This window comes from Octopus bimaculoides, chromosome 19 (assembly GCF_046866305.1).
Source record: "Octopus bimaculoides isolate indiv1 chromosome 19, ASM4686630v1, whole genome shotgun sequence".
In the NCBI taxonomy this organism is placed as follows: Eukaryota; Metazoa; Mollusca; class Cephalopoda; order Octopoda; family Octopodidae; genus Octopus; species Octopus bimaculoides.
In genome coordinates, this window is record NC_142946.1 from 25951094 (window position 1) to 25971263 (window position 20170).

At 36.9% G+C, this 20170-nt stretch overlaps 1 protein-coding gene across 1 annotated transcript in view; it reads right to left on the reverse strand.

The window, feature by feature from the left end:
* Positions 1-20170, reverse strand: part of LOC106883270 (trifunctional enzyme subunit alpha, mitochondrial) — an 84184-nt gene that overhangs the window by 35351 nt on the left and 28663 nt on the right. The window contains exons 3-7 of the mRNA XM_014934213.3: positions 18210-18280; positions 16410-16543; positions 9916-10054; positions 4355-4474; positions 1697-1799 (exon numbers count right to left, since the gene is read on the reverse strand). Coding sequence (XP_014789699.1) covers positions 1697-1799; positions 4355-4474; positions 9916-10054; positions 16410-16543; positions 18210-18280 — 567 coding nt within the window. The remainder of the gene's footprint in view (positions 1-1696; positions 1800-4354; positions 4475-9915; positions 10055-16409; positions 16544-18209; positions 18281-20170) is intronic.

Below are 20170 nucleotides of genomic sequence, written 5' to 3' on the forward strand. Positions count from 1 at the left end.
ATCGGCCATTCTTGCCGAACCGCTAAGCTACGGGGACGTAAACACACCAGCATCGGTTGTCAAGTGATGTTGGGGGGACAAACACAGACACACAAACATATATATACATACATACATGCATATATATATATATATATATACAAAATGGGTTTCTTTCAGTTTCTGTCTACCAAATCCACTCACAAGGCTTTGATCGGCCTGAGGCTACAGCAGAAGACATTTGCCCAAGGTGCCATGCAGTGGAACTGAACCTGGAAGCATGTGGTTGGTAAGCATTATATTAACATTCTTATCTCAAACTCATTATTTACTGGAAAATAAACAAGAAACAATTTGCGACTTCTCAGGCCCAAAGGATGCTGAAAGGGCCGTCTCAATTATACAATATCTACAAAAGTTGTAGACTGGCAGAAATAATAAGCTACTAGAGAAAAAAAAAATATTGTTGTACAATCCCACTGTGCCTGATTTATTTTCCAACTTTCTGGGGGGTTGGTAAAATAAATATCAGCTAAGCTCTTGTTCAATTTAGTAAACTATATTTCCCCCCTACAACTTTATAACCAATAAAAGAAATGATATGCCAGACATACAATGCCTTTATTAAAGAAATTATTCAAAGCTGCTTATCTATATAAAATTATTCAGATAAATATCTCCGCAACAACAAAATTTTAAACATGTATAAGTGAAGAACATGTTTGTGCGTGCACACACACACACAAATACAGTAAAAATATTCTACTACATGAAAAATCTTATTCAAAATAGAAAATGATAGTGGAATATTAAATAAAGTAAACTTAGAACATTCGTATAATAAATATACACTTTAATGACAATATCTGTACTCTACAATATAGTGACAGTATAGTATAGCTGTTTAATAAAGATAAAGGTTATCTTTAAAATAATGACAGCAATCATTCTCTTCAGAAGCTCCATGCTTTTCTTCTCAGTAACACTATGCAAGCAATTACACTTCACTTTGATTTATGTACAAGGACATTTATGTGATTTATGTGTCAAGGACAATAGCTTTAACTTATATATTCAACACCAACTAGCTTCTGAAAGAAATAGTTCCAATGTAACTATTTATGTAAATATGCCATATTTCTATTTAATTTCACATATAACTGGTTTCATTTTTTATAGGAACCATAGTTCATCAAGCATGTAACCAAATAGTTTATTCAGAAAGAAAAGTTTCAGGAGAATCTTTTGCTTGTAATGTTACTACTAAAAAGTTTGGATTTCTTAGCTTCAATAGTTTTCAAGATACACTCAAGTAATAAATCAAGTGAATAATATGGAGAAATAAAATATTATACAATACTTTGATTGTTGGATATGTTAGATGGGATGGTGGGGTTAATGTCAGTGGTGCACAACTAGAAACAAAATCAGTACAAACTGTAGATAATCATTGCCATCATTATCTAAGTTGATGGTCATTTATTTTTATGGTGACATAGATTTAATGGATCAGGGATACAGCAGATCATCAATGAATTCATTCTTTTATCATCTCTTCTGTGATATCCTGTGTACTGAGATTTGACTTCACCACTTTCAATGCCACCTTCCTTACAAAGTAATGTTTACTACTCTGTACTAGACATATGCATTACTTTCTCACCCAAGACTCATTACGCACCCTCAAGATGTGAAACACTATTGATACTTGACTTACCAAGGGCATCAACAACTTGATCAACGAGACCCATCTTTTTAGCTTTATCAGGTCTAATAGTTTTCCCTGTGAGCATCATATCTAAAGCATTTGGAACTGAAATCTGAAAATTAAAAAATAATAATAAAAATTACTAAAAATTGTCATAAAATATTCCTTCACAGTCTACAATGAAAATCATGATTTGAAATAGAAATTTGCTTCTTAGTAATTCTGAACATTTCAAGAACTAAAGTTTAGATAGCAATCATTACATAACTATACATTGGTGAACATTTACAATAACAGAAAGAGTGTTCAAAAAGGGGTTTGAACTTGTAATCATGTAGTCATTAACCTCACAGCTTCACTTCAGAACTTCTAAATAACAATGTCTTAGATTAATATTTGGAAGAATATATAGGGGAAGGTGTTCTTGATTAAAATCCCAATATATTCCAAGTACTTACTTTATCTATAGATATAAAACTGAGAATGTGTGTCTGTCTGTGTGTGGTGTGTGTCTGTATGTGGGCATCACTAAAATTCCAGAACTACCCAACCGATTTCATGCAAATTTTACACATGCCTTACTTAGGGTCTATGCAGTGTCATGTGCCAAATAAATTTTCAATTCTTGCCTAAAGCAAGCCTGGAGCAATATCTTATCTCTTACAGTATTTCAGTATTACGTGTCAAAAGTGAAACAATAACATGTCTATTGTAATGTGAGGTAATACTTTCAGTTTAATACTTTCAATATGTATATAATATACTAGCAGAGATATCTGGCATAGCTCAGGATTAAAATGGTATAGTTTTTTATTGTTTTACGTTTTTCGGTAATGTGACTGTGGCCATGCTTGAGCACCGCCTTCAGTCAAAGAAATCGACACCAGAATTTATTCCTTGTAAGCCTAGTACTTATTTTATCAATGTTTTGCCAAATGGCTAAGTTATGGGGACATAAACACAGCAACATCGGTTGTCAAACGATGGTGGGAGTACAAACACAAACACATAGAGATTCATCATCATCATCATCGTTTAACGTCCGCTTTCCATGCTAGCATGGGTTGGACGATTTGACTGAGGACTGGTGCAACCAGATGGCTACACCAGGCTCCAATCTGATTTGGCAGAGTTTCTACAGCTGGATGTCCTTCCTAACGTCAACCACTCAGAGAGTGTAGTGGGTGCTTTTATGTGCCACCGGCACGAAGGCCAGTCAGGAGGTACTGGCAACGGCCACGCTTGAAATGGTGTATTTTATGTGCCACCCGCACAAGAGCCAGTCCAGGGGCACTGGCAACGCTCTCGCTCGAAAGTCCTTACACATGCCGCGGGTACAAGTGCCAGAAAGGCGATGCTGGGCACAGGTGCCATCACAATTTCGCTTTCGCGAAACACACATATGTACATGTCTACACATACACACACATACACACTCATATATACCCATGCACGCATCACTACGCTCATATATACATTTCTACACGCACGCACACATACGTGGATATACAAAACGTAGTTTATACGCACATGCATATACATGTGTGGAAAACATATATACAAGTAAAAACACATATGCAAAAATGCACGCATCATTATGTTCATATACACATCTCTATACGCACATACACATACATACGCGGATATACAAAACGTAGTCTATATGCACATGCACATACATACGTGGATAGATGTATATACAAATAGAAACACATATGCAAAAAACATAAACCGTAAAACATGCACATTCACCACAAAACTTGAATATACAAATGAGTTATATCACATTTTCTGATCAAAATATAAACTATGAGATGCCAGTGCTTAGATCTTGGGTGCATCCAGGTGGTTTTATATTTTTTTTTCTGCTTAAACTCCAGATTGTTGTCAGTGCAAAACGTCGAAAGAGCTACTCCGTTTTTATTACATTTTCCAATCCCATGTCAACCTAAAACAGGTCATGAAACATAGTCCTTTCCAACTCTTGCATTGAAATCTCTCAATATGACCAGTTTGTCAGAAATTGGTACTTTCCTCACTAATTGTGCTAGGGCATCATAAAACTCTCCTACAGTTTCATCAGAATGGGACGTTGGTGCATTAATGCTGACAATGGTAAGAAACCTACCTTTTGTCAGTTCAATACAGCATGACATGGTTCGTTCAGATATATGTATATATATGTGTGTGTGTGTGTGTGTGTGTGTGTGTGTGTGTGTGTGTGTGTGTGTGTGTGTGTGTGTGTGTGTGTGTGTGTGTGTATGTATGTATATACATGTATGTGTGTCTATGTTTGTACCCCCACCATCGCTTGACAACCAATGCTACTGTGTTTACATCCCTGTAACTTAGCTGTTCGGCAAAACAAACCACTAAAATAAGTACTAGGCTTACAAAGAATAAATCCTGGGGTCGATTTCTGTGACTAAAGGCGGTGCTCCAGCATGGCCACAGTCACATTACCAAAACAAATAAAACAATGAAAAACTGTGCCATTTTAATCCCGAGCAATGCCGGGCCTCTCTGCTGGTCAACACTAAAAGAATCACAGAGAGAATCAATCCTGACAGAGCTTGAACTCAAAATGTAGGAAACCAAAACTAAGGCCTTTAGTATTATTGTCACTATCGTCTACCAATTGATAAGCAATATAAACTTTATACCTACCAGCCGAGGTAAACGCTGGGTTCCACCACCTCCGGGTAATAATCCAAGCATCACTTCAGGAACTGCCAGACTAGTTTTTTTATCTTTAACTGCAATTCGATGACGACAAGCAAGAGCAACCTAAAAGGATACAAAAATTACACATAAACAGAGAACTTTTTTTCACACAAAACAGTGGACTGATTACTTGTCTCATTGCTGTTGTCAAGTTGTTGTCTTACTATAGCCAGAAAGAATACAGCTAGATAAGATGAAATAAACAGTCAAAAAAGACAATGCATTGCTTTCATTTAGTTCAAACACTTGATTCATACTTCAATAATTTCAAGAAATGACTAATTCATTGTATACTTTGCTTCAGCTTCCAGTTTAGAAGCTGTTGCATCAGACCAATGAAATTAGATTCATCCAAAGATCAGAGAATCTAGAAACCAATTCAATGGAAGTCAAAATTCCAACCTTATAATTGTCATTGTAAATCTCAGATCATTTATCATCATCATCATTTAACATCCACAATTCCATGCTTGCTTGGGCCAGATGGAAAACCTGGATGGCCAGAGTTTGACCGGAGCTGGTAAGGCCAGGGGCTGCATCAAGCTCCATTGTCTGTTCTGGAATGGTTTCTACAGATGGATGACTTTCCTAATGCCAACCATTCCATAGAGTGTACTGGGTGCTTTTGATGTGGCACCAGCATGAATGCATTTTATGTGGCACCAGCACTGATATCAATTCTGCTGTAGTGGACAGGTCTTCTTGAGTACAGCAATGTGCCACATATCACAGACCTTTGTCATCTCCTTCATAAGCTTCAATGTCTTAAAATCGGTCTTCAATACTTCATCCCATGTCTTCCTTGGTCTCCCTCTTCCACAAGTTCCATCCACTTTAAATGATTGGCACTTCTGTATGCAACTGTCTACATTCATATGCATCAAATGACTATATCATCACAGTCTTTTTTCTTGCACACTGCTTCTAATTTCTCTTATGCCCAACGTTTCCCTCAAACACTAGCACTCTGTTGCACATGTACACAGACATTGCACATCCAGTGGAGCATACTAGCTTCATTCCTTTCTAGCCATTCAGGGCTCACGTCTCACTATCTTGTATTGCTGTTTGTATACATACATCAATCTTCTGTTCACATGGAGAAGAGACCTTTGGTTACCAACAGAGGTAAAAACTCTCTGAATTTTCTTTATCCTATTTTTATTCTAGTGATTACACTTTCCGTGTATCTTCCCCTACAACTAATTAGGTCTCCTAGGTAGCAGAAACTATCCATTACCTCTAAATAGCCTCTGAAGTGTTTAAGAAAATCAATTACCCAAGTATCTGTAGTTTTTATGGCTCCTGTGCATCTTCCATATACAAACACTGCCTTCTCCGATAACCTTCCTATTATTTCACTGCACTTTGTGTGTCCATAGCTTGCACTGGGAACGCCATATGGAATTCCTGCCTACAGCTTTTCTACATATTGAACATGGCATTTACCTGATGGGGGAAGGGTCCTGTCCATTTTCTTGCTTACTAGAATCCTAGTCTTTGCTAAGTTAATCTTAAGGCCCTTTGATTCCAGGTTTTGCTTCCACACCTGGAATTTCTTTTCTAGCTCTGATATAGAATCTGCTATGAGAGCAAGATTGTCAGCATATAGTAGTTTCCAATCTTGAATTCCTCTGTTATGGCTTGAAGGAGGATGATGAATGGGAGGGGATTGAGAAACAAACCTTAATAATGCCTACTTCTACCCTAAATTCATCACTATACTCATAGTTAACACTCACCCGACTGACAGCACCTCTGTATATGGTTTGTACAACTTTCACAAGCTACTCATTTCACTGCACTTTGTGTGTCCATAGCTTACACTGGGAACGCCATATGGAATTCCTGCCTACAGCTTTTCTACATATTGAACATGGCATTTACCTGATGGGGGAAGGGTCCTGTCTATTTTCTACCCCTAACTTCCTCAGAGCCCACCATATCACACAGCGGGGTACTCTGTCAAAAGCTTTCTCTAAGTCAACAAATGCCAAGCAGAATGGTTTATTTTTGGTCAAATACTTCTCCTGCAGTTCTCTCTCTCTCTCTCTCTCTCAATATATATATACACACACACACATTGGGGCTTCTTTCAGTTTCCTCTACCAAATTCACTTAAACGAGTTTGGTTGACCCACAGATATAGCAGAAGACTTACCCAAAATGTCAGAGGGATTGAACCCAAAATCATGTTGTTGGACAGCAAACTTCTTATCTACACAGTCACACATAACACATAAAATGAAAAACTGATTGTATCCAAAGTTGAAAGAACACTTGTACAACAACTAATATACATTAAATAAATTACAATATTGATACGATGTTACTGATAAAAACATTTCCACATTTTCACACACACACACAATCATAGACCTATTATTTAGAGATGTGACTGCATTGGTTAAAAAAGATTTCAGCTAGCAGTATAGATGAAGTACTAAAAAAAACAATGTCAAGATACTAAAACTAGCTCCCAAATACTAATGTAATAGTAATGATTTGTAGGTACATGGTATTTCATTATGCAGCCATAAAATACTATAAAGTATATTAAATGTTTTTATAAGTGAATACCATGTTCTTCTGCATTAGCAGTGTGCTTTACATTATTTTAAGGTTATTTCTACAGATATTCTATAGAAATTATAGCCAGTACTGACTTTTGCTACGTTTTGTGTACGAGGTATCAGATGTAAACAAACAATGACTTTACACTACTATGTGTGGTGACTATTTAAGCAATGCGTTTGAGGATGATTAATGGGTTAGATAGGTACTGATGAAGGGACAAAATCCCCGAAATATGACATATACATCCATTACCTATCTTTCAATAAGGTCGATTACCATCTGACAGTAAATCAAAAGAACACAAAATTCTTACTCAAGTTACTAACAAAGTGATTCAGAGATCACCAGCTTTCTGAGCACTGCTGGGTCCTCTGTGTAAGACTGGGAAGGAGCTGGAGGTCCCTGACAATGATTTGTTCTCCACGGCAAAGAGAAAGACACATTCTCAGCAGTTAGACATTGCCAGGATATTTGAGCTCATCCAGCTGATCCAAGACATCAACAACAATCTCAGCAGGTTGATTAGAGTCATTCTTGAGCAGCTCATAGAAGAGTCTATTATTAGACATGGTGACACATTCAAGGGACTTGTGCCAGTGACATATAAAAAGCACCCAGTACACTTTGTGGAGTGGCTGGCATTAGGGAAGTTATCCAGCTGTAGAAACCAAGCCAAAACAGATGACTGGAGCCTGGTGCAGCTCTCCAGCTTGCCAGTTCCAGTCAAACTGTCCAACCCATGCCAGCATGGAAAACAGATGCTAAATGATGATGATGATGATATGATTCATGAGGACGTCATTTATATGTTTTACTTGATGAGTATTGAGCAGTCCCTGTCTGGCAAGACCTGACCTTAAGTTCTTCAATAACATGTAGTTTTTTAGTTCTCTTGAACTGCTGTATCACAGCAATGTTGATGGGAAGAAAGACTCATTGAGACTACTCTCTTGGGTGTCATGGGCAGCATGGATAGAGGCCACCTGATCCAGACATGTAGTCACTTCAATGGCTGTACTGGAGATTGTTATTAGAGTTGAGAGTTGTTTTCTTAACTGTTCTGTTTCTTTGATACATTGACATGTGAACCATTGTTTGAAGAAACTATGTCTTTCTTTCTGTTTAGTGGCATTGATTTTTCCATGCATTTCGTTTTGTTCTCAATTGTCTGGCATACTCTGTAGATTGCTCACATTGCATGTTGTTTGAGAGATCTCTAACAGCTTTTACTTGTGTTGATTAAAAGGCTGATATTAAGAGGTACAGGACATTACTTGGAGAGGAATGGAAACTGATATCTCTGCATGCTTATATGGATGGCATTAGTGGAAACAAAGAGTGAAGCAAAAATTCTCCTCCCACAGTTGAATGAGCTATTCCAGTAATATCAACTACATACCAAAGCCAAAAAGTCACAGTCTGTCCATAATACAGGGTCAGGTTATGGAATTTGTAATTTGAAGGGGATAGATTCCAATGATATTTAAGAGTTTAGGCCATGCACATGTATGTGTGAAAGTGTATTTGCTTGAGCTAGTATTGCCCCTCATCTTTATGCGCCTTCAATGATTATAAACAAAAAGTCGTCATTGTACAGGCAAATAACATCATTTACTTGCAGTTCACCATGAAAGTATGACTGGGCTTTTTGACATGACTCAACATATTGCACAATCTTTGTAAACAAAAAGCTCTTCATACAATATTGTTTGTTTCCAGTTCTCTGTGCAACCATATCGGGCAGTTTGTTGTTTAATAGACTAGGAGATTATTACCTTGCTTGGAAACAGGTGAGGGTTGGTGACAGAAATCATCATCATCATCATTTAGTGTGCTTTCCATGCTGGCATGGGTTAAACAGTTTGATTGGAACTGGTAACTCGGAGAGCTGTATCAGTCTCCAGTCTGTCTTGGCTTGGTTTCTACAACTGGATGCCTTTCCTAACACCAACCACGCCATAGAGTGTAGTGGGTGCCTTTTATCTGTCACCAGTATGGGTGTCTTTTATGTGTTACCAGCATGGGTGCCATTTATGTGTCACTGACACTGACAATGACTACAATTTCACTTGGCTTGACATGTCTACTCAAGCACAGCAAATTGCCAAAGGTCTCAGTCACTTGTCATCACCTCCATAATATTCAACATCTAAAGATTATAGAAAACTCTGATCCATGCAAGCATGAAAAATAAGACATTCAAATGATGATGATGCTTATATTATATGTTGTAGAAGTTCTTTTATAACCATTGTACATAAAGTTGCAATACAGAATAGATATATTATATTTGACTTCCAAATGGTTTAAGTGTCCCAGGCTCATATCCTATAAGCATACTCACCTACATTTCTATATGCCAGAAAGCATTACATCAGAGTTTACATTCACTCTATTTTTCTATTTCTCATACCTTGCAGTATCAAATTTTCTCCAGTGAGATGCAACAGATATTTTTGAGAGGAAGAACAATGCATTTGCTCACACCAAAACAAAATTGACATGATAATCTATACAATATGATTTTCAATGATCTGTCGGGATTCTTTTGGATCAATTATATTAATATTGTTTGCAAATATTTCAGCTGGACAATTGTGTTGATCAATGTTGCTAGAGTTAGAGGATTTTTTAAATTACTATTTAGGTTGCAGAAACAGAATTCTGTAACAAAGGTTGAGTAGTTGATGAAATGTTGCACGATTGAAGTATATAGTAGCTTATGCAGTTTTACAAACAGTAATCTTAATATATTTAGGAAAATCAGAGAAAACAAATAAAGTTATTGTCTGCTGTCACCACAAAAAATGTTGATGCTCATGCTGGTTATGATGATACTTATGATAGAGAGTGTGTGTGCTGTTAATAATAATGGTGACAATGATAATCATTAAAAACAGTTTCACAAATAAATATTAATCTCTTACTTCAAGTCCTCCACCTAAGCACGTTCCCATAATGGCAGCTACCACAGGTTTCTTGCTATTTTCTATTCGTTCCAGTATTTCCTGTCCTGATTTGCTGAGACTGGTAGTTTCTTCAGCTGATTTACATGCCTTCAACATACTGCGGGAGATCAAAACAGAGACTGAATCAATATTGATTTCAAATTTTGAAACAAGGCCAGCAATTTCAGGGGAGGGTGGGTAAGCTGATGACATCGACCCAAGTGGTCAACTGGGATTTATTTTATCAACCCTGAAAGGATGAAAGGCAAAGTCGACCCTGGCAGAATTTGAACCCAGACCATAAAGACCATAAAGAGAGAGTGTGTGTGTTTTTGTGTTGGTGTGTGTGTGCGCCTGTGTATCTGAAAGGAGTGTCAATGGGAAAGAGAAGGAAAGAAAGAAGGAAGAGTGAAAGAAGAAAGAAAACTGTGTTTACAGCTGGTCAGTTCTTTCAATGACAAGTTGATTCTTGGCCTTTAAAAATGGCAAAACCAGATGGCTGTTTCAGGTGGGACATTCTTTTACTAGAATGTGGTGATAGGAGATGTGGAACGTGTAACAATACCAACAACTACAAATACATAGAAAGTGGTTCCCACATAAAATTCAAGAACGGATCTATTTTTAAAATAAATGCAGATATGAACTGCAAAACACAAAATCTCATATACTGCATCACCTGTCCAAACTGTAAAGAAAATTACATTGGTGAAACGAATAACTCACTCTGTCAACGTGCAAGAATTCACAGGCAACATATCCGACAAGAAGAACTAAGAATGATTCCATTGAGTAAACATACTGAAAAGCAATGGAACTCATCATCATTGTTTAACGTCTGCTTTCCATGCTAGCATGGGTTGGACGATTTGACTGAGGACTGGTGAAATCAGATGGCTACACCAGGCTCCAATCTGATTTGGCAGAGTTTCTGTAGTGGGTGCTTTTACGTGTCACCTGCACAAAGGCCAGTCAGGCGGTACTGGCAACGGCCACGCTCACAATGGTGTATTTTATGTGCCACCCGCACAAGAGCCAGTCCAGGGGCACTGGCAACGATCTCGCTCGAAAATCCTTACACATGTCACGGGCGCAAGTGCCAGAAAGGGGACGCTGGGCACAAGTGCCATCCCGATTTCGCTTTCGCTTGCCCCAATAAGTTTTCGCAAGCAGAGTTTCGTGTCCAATGAAGGAGACGACGTTGGCATGGGTGCCAGTCGTCGAATTTAGTTCGATTTCAATTTCACTTGCCTCAAAAAGTCTTCGCAAGCAATGAAGGAAAGGTATGCATAAATGGGCTGGCTACACCCCTGGCAGAGGCCTTGGATTTAGGTCTCACTTGGCTTGATGGGTCTTCTCATGCACAGCATATTTCCAAAGGTCTCGGTCAGAAATCATCGCCTCGGTGAGGCCCAATGTTCGAAGGTCTTGCCTTACCACCTCAGCCCAGGTCTTCCTGGGCCTACCTCTTCCACGGGTTCCCTAAACTGTTAGGGTTTGGCACTTTTTCACGCAGCTATCCTCGTCCATTCTCGCCACGTGTCCATACTAGCGCAATCGTCTCTCTTGCACACCACAACTGATGCTTCTTATGTTCAGCTTTTCTCTCAAGATACTTACACTTTGTCGAGTATGCACACTGATATTACTCATCCATCGGAGCATACTGGCTTCATTCCTTTCAAGCTTACGCATGTCCTCAGCCGTCACAGCCCATGTTTCACTGCCATGTAGCATGGCTGTTCATACACATGCGTCATACAGTTTTCCTTTTACTCTGAGTGAGAGTCCCTTTGTCACCAGCAGAGGTAAGAGCTCTCTGAACCTTGCCCAGGCCATTCTTATTCTAGCAGCTACACTTTCAGCACACCCACCGCTGCTACTAACTTGGTCACCCAGAGACGGAAGCTATCAACATAAAAAAATTTTCCCCAAAGTTAAATGTTTGAAAGAGAAATAAGAAAAACAAGGAATACGTTTTGTATGTATATATGTGTGATATGATATATATAGTTATTTTTACTAAATTGATTTTACTAATTTGATTTTTCAAATTTACAAATATTATTCTAATATACTCTCATGCAGAACTAATAGCGAAACTATTAAACTGAAAGTATCTCACATAACAATAGAGAGATGTTATTGTTTCACTTTTGACATGTAACACTGAAATTGTATAAGAGATAAGAGATTGCTCTGGGTTCGCGTTAGGCAAGAAGTTGAAAATATTTTTTGGTCCAAGACACTGTATGGATCCTAAGTAAGGCATGTTTAAAATTTGAATCAAATCGGTTGGGTAGTTCTTGAGTTGTAGGGATTCACACAGATAGACAGACACACATTCTCATCTTTATATTTGTAAACATTAACCGATTTGGCTGGTATTTCTAGCACGTCCTGCTACCACTGAACAGATATTTGCAAATGTAAAACAATGAAATGAGTGCTCAACGCTGCATTGTTGGATATATAATTTCTTTATTTGTGAATTAAGGCTACCATTGGTTTCATGGTAAGAAAATAAGGAAAATATCCTAGTGTCTTAACAATTTTTCAAGCTGGCCACGTAGAGAAAGGTGTTCACTTCCATTTTGGAAAACAGTGTCACTTCGTTCACGGGATTTCTTGTAATTTCGCGTAAATAAAACAATGAATATCTTTTAGATATTTGTCTTCCTTGGATGTCTTTTTATTAAATTTTTTTTTGTGATTATTTTGTTTGCATCATTTGTTTTTGTTCAGGGCATCGTGTTCTTGTATGTTGAGGTAGTTTCATCATTGGAGCATAGTTCTTCTTTGTGTGCTATGTGTGTTTACATTTAAAAAAGGGGCTATCTTGGTAGGGTTACCCTCATTTCTGGGGGCCCTTTTTTGAAATATTTGAGTGTAAAATATTGCTTGTGTATGCAGGGAGAGAAGGTTTCATCCCTAATGATTAAGATGTTATCTGTTGATTGTATGATATTTAATTTTTCAATAATACAAAGTTTGCTATTATCTTGAATATGTGAATCCTGTATTACTGAAAAATTAAACATTATACTACAATCAGCAGATAAAATCACAAAGAAGAAATATGCCCCAATGATGAACTACCTCAACATACAAGAACACCATACCCAGAACAAAAACAAATAATGCAAATTACAAAAAAATTAACCAAAAGATAAATCCACGGGAAACAAACATCCAAAAGATGATTCACAAGAGTAACATCCCTTGATTCATAGTTTTATTTACGTGAAATTATGAGAAATCCCGTGAACCAAGCAAGACTGTTTTCCAAAATGGAGGCAAACACCTTTCTCTACATGATCAGCTTGAAAAACTGTTAAGACACGAGAACATTTTCCTACTTTTCTTACCATGAAACCAATGGTAGCCTCAATTCACCAATAAAGAAATTATATATATATATATATATATATATATATATATATATATACACACACACACACATATATGTATATACATATGTAGTGAAACTACCTATCGCCATTCTTCTCATTTAAATATAAACAAGCGCAGGCGTAGCGGGAAACCCATTCCTTGTCATCACGTGACTGATTATTAATCGAATCGGCAACTTCTTCGAACCGTTCCCGCCAGAACGCAAATTGACCAATCACAGCCCTTAATAAGGTCACGTGATAGTGTTTTTCTACTACCGTCTTGGAGCCCCCTGAACGCTTTAAATAGAGCAACTCATACCCAGCAAATTTGTCTCGGTTCAGTTTCTCTTTGAGATCTGTTCCGTGTACCACATGACAGCAGCAGCAGTTCCAGCGACACATCAACAGCTTCGTCCAACGATGACCACCAACGCCGCCGCCACATCAGCAACATGAGTCTACGACTACTAACCAGCATCATCATCTCCATGAGCAACACGATTCTACGATTACTACTAACCAACATCAATCTCCACCAGCGTCTACACAACTTTCTATGTACACCAAACTAAACCACCGTGGCACATCTCTCTCTTCGATTCTGTTAGGTGACTCAGCTTCACCACAATAAATAAACAGACAAGAGATTTCAGCCAGCGACGAACGTCTGTCCTCAAGGGCCTGGCATGGAAGCCAACATCACAACTAGTGATCGCACTGCCACACACGCCTCAACTACTTTCACATACAGACTCATCCTAATGTGTACTCTAAAAACTGGTATAAATGCTCACGGTTACTGACTCTCTTTTCTATCTGCTGTAATATTTCACATACACATACATGTATCACTTACACACACTTTTTCCTTTGTACGACGGCCTGTCTTTTATTATGTTCTTATATGTCGCATTCACACTCTCACATACACATACATCTTTAAAGCTACAATAAATATTTCTGTTATTCATCTAATACGGTTGTGGTCTTTCATTACTGGTCATCTATGTTATCGTAGCATAACATTATGTATATCATCTCAGATATAATATTTTGTGTTCGACCGTGTGATACATAAAATAAAAGGAGTCCTCTGTTTTCCATTCGTCACCATTTCTCCTTTTATGGGTTCGCACGATCGTTCTTACACATATATATACACACACTACATACGTCAAGATCACCAGCATTCTACCTCCCACACACAGCCCCTCGTTCCCGATCACCGTTTGTTATCTCCCCCTTTCTTAGCTCTCCTGAAATAAGAATTTCTAACTTCCGGTCAGTCATTGTTATGATCGGCCATTATTATGATTGACCGTTGACTGAACACTATTCAATTTTTTTTCTCCGTGTTTTTCTCCTTGTCTCCATATTCTTTCTGTTGAAGAGCGTAGCTCGAAACGTCAAAGACTTTCCGTATTCCCGAGCGTCATACTAATATATACTTTTGTTATTTACACCACCTGTCCTCGTCTGTTGTTATTATTTGTATATTCTCCTACATACACGCATATATACTATATCTATTGTTATTCAAGAATATTGCATTATCCTATGATTAACATGGCCTCTTTAGCTAGAACTCCTATTTCTTGATGATAAGATACAATGCTATCTATTTCTAACATTCCTCTGCCACTCAGGCTTGTGACAGTCAACTACTTGTGGCAAGTAGAAAATACAACCACATTCTGTATTTTCAATAAAATTAAATAACTTACATTTTGATTTTTCCATAGTGGTTGAATATATATTTCCTCTGAACTTATATTCCCTTGTAACTGCTCCTACAAATAACTCAACCATAATTAGATTTCCAAATGACTTGTATTCAGCAATGTCTTTATTTGTAGATGGTAAAGACTAACAAGCTGTTATCTTGATATATAAATCAAAAACACTCACTCCATTCTTGAATTACTTTATTTCTAATATGCTCTCACAATGATATTACAACCACAGACCTTTAACCCTGGCCCTTTGCATTGTAGATGATCTATATTATTTCAACTTTGTAGTAGCCCATGTCTCATTTACTTTGAGTACTTTTTTATGAAGGTAAATGCCTCTCATCCTGTCCTTATGTTTCTCAAGGATTCAGCATCCATGTCTCAGAATATATTTACTGTGTGTCCCAAGTATATATATTCCTTTACTGCCTTGATGTCAATGCTTCCCACCTCTATTTGGTTTTGTGCTGTTTTCAAATAGCATATATTTTGTTTTCATGCAATTCATTTTAAGGTCTAATAACACACACACAAAACCAAATATATATAAATCCATATGCATACAAGTGTTCTAGTGCATGTATACATATATTCTTCTATCAGGTCATTAAGAATGAAGTGTCCAATTTTCTTATGCCCCAAGTTTCACAGTCATTAACTCTAATGTTTTATCCTGATTATTCTTTGTTTTACAACATTGAAGAGTTACATCATCACTTTTTGAAATATAGTTCACAGTGTTTGATTAAATTATAAGTTTTCTCATGTAAATCAATTTTTGTGAACCCATGGACAGATCAAAAAATTTGTGCTGTTTATGAATATGAGTTCCTTTGTGGAACCAATGTACCCTAGACAGCTCGAAACATTAATGAGATGTTTGGTTAAGATGTGGCAAATGAGCACACTGTACGTCGATGGTTTGAGAAGTTCTGGTCTGGTGACTTTACTCTTGAAAATCAGCCCCGTGGTAGACCTGAGACCAAGGTGGATAATGATGAGCTGGAAACTGTAGGGGAAGCAAGTACATCTCAAACTATGTGTGAGTTAGCAGCAAAGTTTGATGTTTCGATTCCAGAAAACCAATGTAGGAGTGAAAATGGGCCTATTTAAGCGTAAACAAGCAAACTGTAAACATGCTTGCTACTGATTTAAATGCTTCATGACAATGAATGAATCAAGCAAAAAAATAAAAGATATGTGCTATTAGTTATTTTGTTTACATTTAAAATTTTTTTTACAATTGGCTAATCTATTTTTAATGAGCCCAGCCATTGAAGACAATATAAATTTCTGTAAACAAGTGAAATCTATATAAATGTTTATTAACATGAAAGTGGCTTACCCAATATCAGCCCCAGCCAAGAAACAGCCAGGTTTTCCAGACATTAGAACAACACTTTTAATTTGATCATTGCTCCAGATTTCCTCCATGATTCCTACAATCTCATGTTGTAGAGGCTTTGATAAAGTATTTACCTACAATATATACAGCATATGTACAAAGTTAAATGCTATCATGACCAAAGAAAGACAAGACAAAATAAACAGCAGGCAAATTTGACATTTGCTTTATATACTAAAACTATATCAACATGTGTGAATGCATGTATCTATATTTTTATAAGAATATATATATTAGTGACAGAGGCAGTATTAATGAACAAGAGTGCATTTTATACCAAAAGCAAATATGAGGGTTTCTTTCAAGGTAACTGCTGCAGTATAGTTTGTTCTAACAGAACATCCACATTTAAGCAGGGGGCTGTATTTTTATGTAAATATATACGTCAGTGCATGCTGGTAAGTGGGTGTCTACACTAAGTTGTATGTGTATATCTAGCAGTGTGCAAGATTCTGACTGCATGTTGTAGAAAGTATAAGAATGAATGTTGATGTGTGTGGGAGACACAAATAATGATTACGTATCTTCCTTTAGCACTTTCAAAAATGGTAATTATGCATGTAATTTTGTAACTTTGAATCTCACCATTCTTTTTATTCCTCTGAAGTCAATAAAATAAGCCTGATTAAAACTTAGAAATGTGAAGCACCAAACTAAATACAGATGGTACAAATGTATGAAATAATAACACTGCAACATGATTTTGTCCTTGGGTAGCAATTATTATTTCCTACCTGCTTACCCCTATAAAGTATGAAAAATGGCTGATATTTCCTTCAAATTTTGCTTTTCTTACATTTATTCAAACCCTAAAGAATCCCTCTCAACACATACTCCTGCTCATGATCAGAGATGCACATATTGTCAGCAACTAAGGGACATGCTCAAGTGGTTAAGGTCAAGCAATTGACAAGCAAATCTGGCACTGAACCAGACATTTGATATAATGATATTTCTGCTTCAGCAACCCAACACTGAATCTTTCTGAAATGTAATGGAAAATAATTCAGTTTCAAAACTTGATGTCCAGGTCACAAAAGTAAAGTTTGAAGGGAATAGTAGTCACTTCCTTTGATTTCTAGATAGAAGCAAATAAGAAATAACACTTACTGACCAAAAACAGAAAAAAATTAAAATTTTGATACAGTGTAATATATAGGATTTCTAGCATGAACACAAGGCCATGTTTTGTGATGCTTTATTTCAATGAAAGGCAAAGTATATTTTGGCAGGATTTGAACTCACAACATTAAGTGCCAGAACTATATCACAGAAAGTATTTTGTATGCATTCTACCAATTTTGCCAATTTACAGCCCTTGAAATATTATTTCAGGGACTGTAGATTGCACAAGACCACCAAATATACATGGTTAGTGGTTATATAATACTTAATAATGTGTGGTACTTCCCAGATGAGGCTTAATTATTTTAGTGTTCTAATGATTAACAACAACGCAGTGACCGGCGGAATTGTTAGCACACTGGGTAAAATACTTGGTGGCATCTCTTTAGTCTTTATGTTCTGAGTTCAAATTCCACCAAAGTTGACTTTGCCTTTCATCCTTTTGGGGTTGATAAAATAAGTATCAGTTGAACACTGGGGTTGATGTTATCAGCTTACACCCCCTCCCCTGAACTTGCTGGCCTTGTACAAAGTTTGAAACTCTTATTATTATTATTATTATTATTATTATGATGATTACTACTACTACTACTACTACTACTACATCATAGTCACCTTTGAATCTGGAGAGTTCATCTTGACAACTGCAACATCATCTTTCACTTCATAGTTTACATGAACTCGAGCTGAGAAAAAAAGAATAAAGGAAAGATAAGTTTTATTAAATGGAAATATTTCTTATACAGACACAAGTGTTCATATTTATAATTAAAAACATAACTTTCTCAAGTATCCAAGGAATTATTTAAGGAAGTGATACTGAACCTTGATTTCCATTCTGGCACTCTGATAGGAGACATATCAATCTTTGGATAAAATTGTCTATTGTAGGTAATAGGTTTTTCTAGAAAAACCCATTACTTATTACTCTTACTTAGATGAGTGAAAACAACCAGCAGCAGATTTGAAATTATAACCCATAACCATCAAGTCCAAAAACTTATCTTCTAAGCCATTTTATCTTAGATTTGAGGGTACAGAAAATGGATATTCATGCCTTCATCAAAAGCATTAACAATGTCAGTAAACTTAATTACATCATTGAATTAACTGCTGACTTTGACTTCTCGTAGGTAGGCACTCAGTTGTTGTGCATTGGCTATTCACTGGTTGTTGTTACAAATACCAATCATTATTTCAAATATGGATTGTGCAGCATCATTGGTGACGCCAACCAAAGAAAAGAATCAAGAACAAAAAGTGCTGACTACCATTCTTAATCTCAGCTGGCAAGACATGGCACCTGTTCAGCCACCCTACCAAAGATATGGTGAAATCATGTGTCTGCAGCATGGTGGATTGTGAAGAGGTAACAGAAGAGCTCAACTTAGCTAATGGTACTTTTTACATTGATGCTGAGCAGAGGAGTCCTAGAAGATCAACAGTGAGGATTACCAAGCTCTATCAAATGAGTAACTGCAATTCATCCACAGGAGTGGCATTCACAGTTGTGTAATCAGCTCATGAAAGATTTACTATGGCTCAAGCTTCCAATTCAAATTCATAATAAAGCAATTGGATGGTGACAGAGAGTCATGGGAATTTGCAAAAGCAGCATAAAAGATAAAAAAAAGAGATGATGTAACAGTAAGAATTTAGTGCCTCACAGAACATAGAATAACAGAGCAGAGTGGTTTTTTAAATACGTAATTTTCTAAGTACAACTCACTAGAAACATTTTATCTGTAGCTCCACATCTTAACAAGAATTCAAACTGCTTTGTATACATTTCAACATTCTCATCATCATTGTTGTAATGTCCACTTTTTTGTGCTTGCATGGGTCAGATGGAGTTTACTGAGGCTTATTTCTTCAGCCATATGCCCTTCCTGATGACAACCCTCACCTGTTTCTAAGCGAAGTAATATTTCCCCAAGCTGCGCATGTTTATAAGAATATTGAAAATGAATGACCACTTCTACGACAGTGACACTCATTTATGATTCTCACACAAAACAAGGAGAAACAAACACATGCACACACATATACAATGAACCTCTTTCAGTTTCAGTCTACCAAATCCACTCACAAGGCTTTGGTCAGCCTGAAGCCAGAGTAGAAGAGATCTGTCCTAGGTGCCACTCAGTGGATCTGAACTAGAAACCAAGTGGCTTGGAAGCGAATTTTATGACCACAGAGACATGCCTTACTTACAACACACAGAGAAAAAGGACAATTACCAATCAATTAGTTTAATCTTAAATATACAAATGTACACATGTATATATACATATGAATGTGTGTATACACACATAAACATACATGGATGCTAGTATTGAACAGTAAGAAAAAGTGCTCAACATCATATTAATGGATAAATATTCTTTATTTGTGGATTAACAAAGCAACCAATGGTTTTATGTGGAGAGACATCTACAATTATTCAAGTGAGCCACTTGGAAATGATACTCATCACCATTTTGGAGGAGAAGACCAAAATGAAAACAAGTACCAACATTTACAAGGGGTTTGCTTGAATAATTGTAGAGATCTCCTTCCACAAGAACATTGGTTAC